This window comes from Tauraco erythrolophus, chromosome 7 (genome assembly GCF_009769465.1).
Source record: "Tauraco erythrolophus isolate bTauEry1 chromosome 7, bTauEry1.pri, whole genome shotgun sequence".
In the NCBI taxonomy this organism is placed as follows: domain Eukaryota; kingdom Metazoa; phylum Chordata; class Aves; order Musophagiformes; family Musophagidae; genus Tauraco; species Tauraco erythrolophus.
In genome coordinates this window covers 37,807,381-37,816,232 of record NC_141471.1, presented here as the reverse complement: position 1 = coordinate 37,816,232, position 8,852 = coordinate 37,807,381, and the positions used below count along the sequence as shown (strand labels likewise).

Here is an 8,852-nt window from a genome sequence, read left to right as displayed (position 1 = left end):
TTTCTTGTTAGCTACACTATAATTTGTTATATTTGTCATTTTTTTAGGCTGATAGAAACACTCTTCTAAAGTGCACTTTGACTTTTTAAAAATAAAAATACCACTGCAGCTCCTTTCAACTTTTTTAACTCTTAGCTTACCACTTCACTACTGTTTAGTGAAAGGCTCTCAGTGTGTCTCTTTAGAAAATGCCACTCATTTAGGAAGTTCTTAGTCTTTATTTCAGTTAAAAGATTGCCAATTCAGAGACTGCAAGCCAGTATTGCATAGCTTATTGCAGAAATTTAGATTTTACTCTGATTTTGATTCAGTTCCACTTTAAACCAAAGTGACTGATTTATTTCCCCTGTGAAGGGAAACATAGCATTACATAAAAAGTTCTGCAACTCTGCAAACCCTTTTCTTCCCTGCAAATCTATTGTTATTGCTCCTTCTACAATGTACAGATGAGGGAATTCTAAAAAGGGGATTGCCTTGCTGCTCACAAAACACATGATTTCCTAGCAGAAAGGAAGACCTAAGTTGCCTGTGCCTCAAGGCTTCTGCTAATTACTGTTAAATTTACCTCTGAGTCTTCAAAGCAACAATTTCTGCTTGATTACCCAAGGAAACATGTCCACCTATCGATTTCTCCCTAAAATCTGACTGCTATATCTGGTAGCTATAATCTTCAGATATTACCTTCTTGAGAACTTATTGAAAAGCAGCTGCTGGATGAAGGACAGAGAGCCAGGCTGATAACACCACTGCAGAAAAGACTGCCACTCGGGCTCAAAGGGTACCTATTCTGTTTGGCCTGCAGGCCAGTCAACCAGCAGAAGCGTGTCGACAGGCCAAACAGCACAGCAATTCCTCCAAATTTGCCACAGAAAATCCTGCCCCTTTCTCACTGATAGATTAAGGGACACAGAGGGAAAAAAAGAGGGCAGTGGCTCAGATGATAGTGAGTGTCTTTTGGCACAGGGGATCGAAGTGATGTTATTGCAATGGGAAAAGGATATAGGATCTTCATATAGAAATGCATGGAAAAGTATTCTTTATTAATTTCATTACCAATAGTATAATTTGTTTAAAATATTACTCAATGCATTATATCATAGTTAATAGAAAGCTAAAAGAGGTAGAAAACCCACTGAATTTAGGTTAGAGGTTACCTAGATTTTCTTTCATCTACCTTTCAAAGAATGAAGAAGTTGTTTTGCTTCTACTTCTGGAATGCGTGTTTACTCACCTCAGAGTTATTAAGACTCTTCATTGCTCCAAAATATTCATCAGATATTGAGGTCATATAGAGGGTAAAGAAAAGTTTATGTAAGACCTAATTATTAACTCCAGTGAAACAGAGATTCCCTCCCCACTTCCTTCCTAAACCCATGCTCAGCTGCAGAAGACACATCAGAGCATGTCTATACATCTTGAAGAGGAGAAATGGGGACAGGAAGAGCCTTCATTCCTTTAGCATGTAATTTTAAGATGTCTAAGAACAAAGGGCTAGATACAAACAGGAAGAAATGGATTTAGTATGAGCTGAAATCTCACAACTGGTTGTCTCCACAGTTCATTGGAACTATTTGTATGATGAGCAGCAGAGGTCTTCCTTTGAGATACTTAGGGAGTTATGTTTGGCTTGCTTTCATAGGTTTTAGCGAGACAAAATGTCCACTGAAATCTCATACCTGTGCCAAAACTAACTTTCAGGATGTTCCATTTGAACCAATTCGGCCAGAAAATCACCTCAAAACAGGGTCTTACTGAAACTCTGAAGCTTCTATCTGATATAAATTTTCATAGAATCATAGAATCGTTAGGGCTGGAAGGGACCTTCAAAGGTCATCTAGTCCAACCCCCCTGCAAGGAACAGGGATATCTCCAACTAGATCAGGTTGCTCAGGGCCTCATCCAACCTGGCCTTGAACGTCTCCAGGGATGGAACATCCACCACCTCTCTGGGCAACCTGTTCCAGTGTTCTACAACTCTCATGGTAAAAAATCTTTTCCTAATATCCAACCTGAATCTACCTCCCTCTATTTTAAAACCATTACCCCTTGTCCTATCACAACTGGTCCTCCTGAACAGCCTCTCCCCATCTTTCCTGTAGGCCCCCTTGAGGTACTGGAAGACTGCTATAAGGTCACCCCGGAGCCTCCTCTTCTCCAGGCTGAAGAGCCCCAACTCTTTCAGCCTGTCCTCATAGGAAAGGTGCTCCAGCCCTCTTATCATCTTCGTGGCCCTCCTCTGGACCCTCTCCAACTGGTCCATGTCCTTCTTATGTTGGGGACTCCAGAACTGGACGCAATACTCCAAGTGAGGTCTCACGAGGGCAGAGTAGAGGGGGAGAATCACCTCCCTCGACCTGCTGGCCACGCTCCTCTTGATGCAGCCCAGGACGCGGTTGGCCTTCTGGGCCGCAAGAGCACATTGCCGGCTCATATTGAGCTTCTCGTCCACCAGTACTCCCAAGTCCTTCTCCTCAGGGCTGCTCTCGATCCATTCTCCGCCCAGTCTGTATTTGTGCCTGGGATTGCCACGACCCAGTTTTCTTAAGAAAACTTTTTTTTATACAAGACACTGAACTTGAACTTGATGAGATACAGAACATATTTTTCTCTAATAAAATATTGGATAATGCACAATCCTATACATTCTAATGGATGCTCAGGTAAAAAGAAATGCTTACGCAAAAATGTCTCCCACAGCATGCGAGGCTTAGAAAACATCATTTAAAGTTGTGTTTATTATCTTGCAGTTTTGATAATGTAAACATCAGTCTTTATTTCCAGAGGCAGATCTTAAACATTAATTAGACATTGCTGGAATATATTCAAGTACAAAAATGAAGACTTATGCCCTGTTGCTTCTTATTTGGAAAGGCAAAGACTGGCACAAAAAATAACAGTTCTGAAGGCTGAGCTGGTTGTCATGATATGGCCCATAGCGAATGATCTAGGGGACCATTCTCAGTCTTTTTCAGTTCAGCACCTCTCTGTGATCGTCTAGCTGGAAAAACATGGAGAGGTAAGGGAATGACTTGTGTTTCTTGACATGTTTTTTTAAATCTGTTGGGAATTGCTACTCTCAGGCTAAGGTCTCAAAATGATAGGCTTACAGAAAGCAACATTCAGAGCAAGACAATACCAGCCTAGGAAGTACTCCATAAATGGCAGGTCACCCTCACAAAGAAAAGTAGATCAGTTTTATAACTCAGAATATGAAACTGTGACACCGAAGTCTCCAAACTGTGTAGAAAAGAAGGTTGCTGTTGCAATTTTTCATCACATAAACTAATAAAGAAACAAGCACTCAGTGTTCAAAACTTTTACGGTCTCACTGACTACATTTCAGTTCTATTTGTGACCATCAAAGCATCCCATAAATTGAAGAGTGTGTTCAGCTCATGTTCGACAGGGTGAATTCAATGGGCTGAATTCTAAGTGCAAGACGACGTTTCCACATTCTAACAAAGTACAGTCAATGCAACCCAACTGTGCAAACAATACTTGAATGCTTCAAAGATTTTGTTTCTGTACAAAACGCCTGTAAGAGGACAGCAAAATAGGGAGCTTTCATGGAGATGTATTCTGAATAGAAAAGGATTTATGACATTTTAATGAGTTGTTACATGAAGTACTAGCTCTTCCTTATGCTTCAAAGTTAATTTGTAAACTTATTCTCAAAACAACTGCTGTGATGTCCTGAATGTATCTCTGCCTGTGAGGAAATCATTTGAACTCGAGCAGCAGTAGCAAATCCTAAGAAAACATTAATGATATTTTGCCAGAGGACAAAGGGTTCAGAATATGTTTTTCCACTGTTAGAGGCACTGCAGCTTTTCTTCAGTACAGTGACCACAGTCAAAATGTATAAAGAGATGCCATGTTTAGAGCACTGCCATTCAATAACATAATTATCCAATTTTTTTAAACCCAGAAGTTTTTGCGTTTCTTTGTAAAGAAAGCGCTTTTGTAAAGAAAGTCTGTGCTCCTTCCGTTTAACAGCTATATGTGCATGCCAGAAATCTTTGCCAACTACTGTTTAATGTAATTAAATAATTAGAAAATATAAATATTCTGATTATAGACTAGCTATTTTGTTTTGAATCTGCCAAAAGAAGACAGACAGCCAACAAGATGAACAGAGGAGAACACAGAGTAGCCTCAACAAGGCCGCTGTCGCCTGTGTGAAATAGCGCAGGGAGCAGCGCAGGGAGCAGCGCAGGGAGCATGCACTGTAATCCAATTAATTTTCTATTAAAGGACATGTAGAGAACAAGCAGCAGCTGCACACAGGTCCTGTTTCCATCTTCTCCTAGAATCTAAGTTTTAAAAGCATGGCTGCAGAAAAGTCAAACGTTTAACGGAAAAATGCTGGATTTCCCAGTATGCTGGATATGTCAGGTATGTTGGATTTCTTCAGGGGGGCAAGGCGGTGGTGATGCTGCTCCTGAATGGGAAACTTTATTCTTCCTACAGCTGCATTACTGTAGGCTCTCTGCAGCTTCAGGTAGGCTGTTCCTCCTGAACTCGCTGTTTTCGTAGCTCTCCCCACACAGACGGACAATAAACTTCTGTATGCCATTCCCTGTGGCTTTGCTACCCACACATCAAGAACCCCTGATCTATGGGCCTGATTAGGTGAAGCAGCGTGTCTGGTTTCCATGAGGCACAAGCTGTGGAATCCTCAGAAAGCAGGCTGAAACTGTGCTGAAGCCAGACTTGTTTCAGCGAAGGAGTCTGTTTTGAATTATGCTTCCTATTAGTGGTAGATTTAAAAATTAGGGAACTATGAGTAAATCTGGAACTTAACAAGGCTTAAAATAGGCCTGGGTCACAAATCTTGCTAACTGCGATGGGCTGGTCTTCAGCGCAACAACAAGGAGGTCTTTAAGAAAAAAAGTAAGTAGAAAAAAACAGAGTGAACAGAGTATGGGGGGTGGGAAATGATAAAGATAAGTTACTTCTCATTTCATGTTCTGAAACTCAGGGAAAGCTCACGCAAATGGTAAACATATGGAATAAATTATCAGGAAAAGTGATCTCAAAACAAAGACTACGACAGAGTTCAAGTGACACCCTTGACTCATTTCTCGAACAGAAATGGATGGAGCAATAAAGTCAACACAAGAAAAGTAGGATTAGGATTAACCTGAAAAAGGGCAAGCAAATTAGACTACAAGCCATCTTCCTGTTCCTTATGGCAGCTTCCCAAGACTGCACATCTGAAACGTGTAATTTAACATAAGCCCAAAGAGCCCTCCTTGCCAACCACAGAAAAATTAATCAAATATATTCTTGCACCAGAAGAGCAGTAGGTATTTATACAAATAAAGAGGCAAGATCTATTTATACACATATGCACACAGATGCATGTTCATGTTTATTTTGAAATTAGATAGCTAACATAAAAATCATTATGTAACATTATACAGGTCAGTTAGTTAACTGCTTGAGTTTCAGTCAAGATGGCCATAAAACCAGGTAATAAAGCTGCAACGCTTTGAAAAAGCCAGATGTATTTGAAATTAGTTGTTCCATGTAATTAAAAGAGATGTGAGAGGTCAGGAGAACAATACAATCTAACACCACATCCACATTGCAGACTTCAGCTGGCACAGCTACATCAAGCAGAAGTACGAAACAGTTTAATACCTGACTGACACAGCTGTACTGCCTGCCTGCTGTGCCACGGGTGTTAATATATTACATCGGTATAAAGGTGAAATTTCATAAACAGAACTTCTTTGCCTTGCTGTTTTTTCTACACTGGTATGATACACAGATGTGCTAACATAACTGCAGCTCTAACGCAAACACTTCTGCAGTAATAACATAGATATAGCCAAAACCACCAAGGTCACAGAAGCACATGCCGAGAGTTTACTTTGACTATTCCTACACTAAACACATTACATCACTGATGTGCTCCAAATCCATATGACTACGGATTTGTGGGAAAAATATATCAAACATGCCCCATAAGCAAAACTTCGCTACAAAGTCAGCTCTTCTAGCAGCCCAGCTGCGTTGCTTTGGGACAGCATCTCTCCCTACCTCTGCCCACACATCTGCGCTAACAGACGCCAATCCCAACAGGCCTGTTCCCACTCTTTCACTTTCCATTTCTTATTTCACTGCATGCGTTATGTGTGCACGTGAGTTCGTCAAGTCCTCTGGCTTGATTTTTCCAGCTGCAAGCGCTGGGACATCACCCCAGCTGCGGCATGAGGCTGGGCTGTGGTCTGCTGTCCCAAACCCAACTCCTGGTAATGCCTGCAGATCGAGAGGGAAGAGGGAGAACCAGCGGGGCCTTGCTGAATGCCAGGGCCAACATTCTCTTCCTTATTCCCTCACAGCACCACCTCCCCTGCCAACAGGCGAGCTGTCGGCATCATACTCCAAACGAAGTCTGGAAAGATATTTAGAAGAAATTGGATCCAAAACGCATCACTCTTCACACCCAGCGGCCGCTGCCCCTCGCTACCCGCCCCTGCGAACAGACGCTGGAACAGCCGGATCGCGGGTTGGGAAGCGGCTCCCAGGTGGGCGGGACAATCAACGGACCAGCCAGAGAGCAACTTCCAGGATTTCTCATCCAATAATCTGCTTCTTGTGGCCTTCGGGGCGGAGGCGAGCAGAGGACTCCTGCTAAGTGCCATGTTAGCTTCTGGCAAGAGGGACGGGCCTGCGCGGTGCCCTCACGCAAAATGGCTGCCGGCAGCGGTCACGTGGGAGACAGCCCCTCGTGGCGTGGGCGTTGCTAGGGAGACACCCAACCGCGAGTATGAACGTCGGGGAGCGGGGGTGAAGCGCATGCGCGACGCTAGGGGGCGGGGCGAACGAGGAGGGCCGGCGCAAGCGTCACGAAGCCCCACCCCGTGGCGTGAAGCCCCGCCCCGCGGCTCGCGGCCATGCAGCTGCGGCCGGGGGGCGGGGCTTTCGCTTCCTCCCCGGCGGGGCCGGGGCGAGCCGCGGAGCACCGCCCGCGGGGTGTCCCCGGCAGCCCGGCTGCCCCCCGCCGCCCTCGGCATGCACGGCGCGCTCGCCATCCCCGAGGAGGTCTGCAGCCTCCTGGCAGGTGAGGCCGGCCGCCGGCAGGGAGGAAGGGAGGGAAGGAAGGAGGGAGGGAAGAAGGGAGGGAGGGCTTCCCGGGGGGCGGGCGGTGAGCAGGGCGGAGGGGGGCCGGGCCGGCGCGGGGTGTGACGCACCGGGGCAGCCGGCTCGGCCGGGGCTTGCGGGGGACACACACGAACCCCTTGTGCCGCAGCCCTGGCGGAACGCTGCTCGGCGGGCGTTGGGCGCTCGCCGTCACTTCATGGCTTCGGGAGTTTCCCGCTCCCCCCTCCCCGCCAATTCCTCCCCCCCGGTTACTTCCTCCCCCCGTGCCCCTCCGGCGCCCTGCTGCGGTTCCCTTCCCCGCGGCCGCTCGGCGCACCCGAAATGAGGAAGGAGAGCGGTCTGGCTCCCGCTGCCCGCCTGGCCGTCGCGTTGCGGCTGAGCGCTCAGTGCCCCGTGCGCCTCTCTGAAGGCGTTTGCGGCCCCTGCGGAGCGGCGCCGCGGCTGCGGCGCTCCTCTGCGGGTGCGGAGGAACCGGAGGTGAGGCGGGCCCGGGGCCCGGCCGCCGAGTTCAGCACGGAGCGGTCCCGTGAAAGTTTCTCCCCTTCGGGTGTGTCAGTGGCCCGGCAGGAGCTGTCGGGAGTTAACCCGTGCGGTTCTGGTGCCAGCGGGGACGCTTCCTCCTGTTAACTGGAAAAATTAAAAAAGCTTCCCCGCTAAACAGCTCAGGGTAACGTCATCGAAGTGAATTACGATGTTACTGAATTGCTGGCAGGTTGTCATCAGTCAAATACATCTGAGCGTGACTGTCCACGCTCTTACGGTTACGTTGGAGCGTGGGAATGGGGTGATTTCTCACCATGAAGAGTGATCCGCAGTAGTGTTAGTAGAGACTTAAAAATAACGGTGATGTTTTTTGCATTCAAGAATTTTTTAAAACTTCTGGTTTTGCTGTCCATTAAAACAAATCGTATATTTCCAGTTTGTGGTTTCTTTTATGTTTATGAAAAACTTGTGAAAGACTTTGCTATCCTGAAAAGATTTCAGGTTCCTTGAGAGTATCTTTCTTTCAAGAACTTCTGTTTCTGCCGCAGGAACCTGTGTGGCTCTCACTAAGCCATTCAGATTACTCATGCTTTTCAAAATTTTCCCTCTGAAATGAAGTACTTGATTACATGGCTGGGCATCTGCTAAAATCTAGTGTAGCTCATTACCTTTGAAAACTGTTCCTTTAAAAAAACCATTTTGATTGTAAGAGTTAATGCTTGAAATGTATTGCTCTTACCAATCAGTCTTCCTGTCTTTAAAGCACTTCTGCCAACTCTTAAGTGTTTTCCTAACTAATGTTTGTAACTACATTATTTGCAGATCATGCTGTCTGTAGTAAAACCTGCATGAAAGGCCACCAGAAAAAAAGGAAAGCTTCTGATGATTTCTTCTCATGGCATAGATTCTTAATAATTAAAAAATAAAAATAAAATAGCCTTGGAGGACCTTTCTAAACCTTGGTAGTTTCTGTGGTATTACTATATTGTGGACCTTGTGATCATGTGAAGAGTGTGTGTGGGTTTTTTTCAGAGCTCTTTTCACTGAGTGAAGCTGATCTTGAAACTCTTCAATGTTTTATGTGCTTTTAGGATTTTTTTGGGGGCAGGGTGCGATGCAGATGTGATCATTTCAGACCATGATTTGTTCTTTGTCATGATGCCTTGTTTGCACAACTTGTCTTTCTCCCCATCTTTATCCAGTGTCCCATGGAAAGGGCCATACAGAGGTTTGCATTTTGAAGTGAAACTGGGAAC

General features: G+C 45.5%; 1 protein-coding gene across 4 annotated transcripts in view; it reads left to right on the top strand.

Annotated features, from left to right (window-relative positions):
• The first annotated feature begins 7,003 nt into the window (after positions 1-7,003).
• The window catches only part of SKAP2 (src kinase associated phosphoprotein 2), a 123,561-nt gene continuing 121,712 nt past the window's right edge, over positions 7,004-8,852 (top strand). For all 4 annotated transcript variants that reach the window (XM_086614721.1, XM_086614722.1, XM_086614719.1 and 1 more), the window contains exon 1: positions 7,004-7,072. In XM_086614721.1, the coding sequence (XP_086470847.1) occupies positions 7,024-7,072 (49 nt within the window). In that variant the 5' untranslated portion in view covers positions 7,004-7,023. The remainder of the gene's footprint in view (positions 7,073-8,852) is intronic.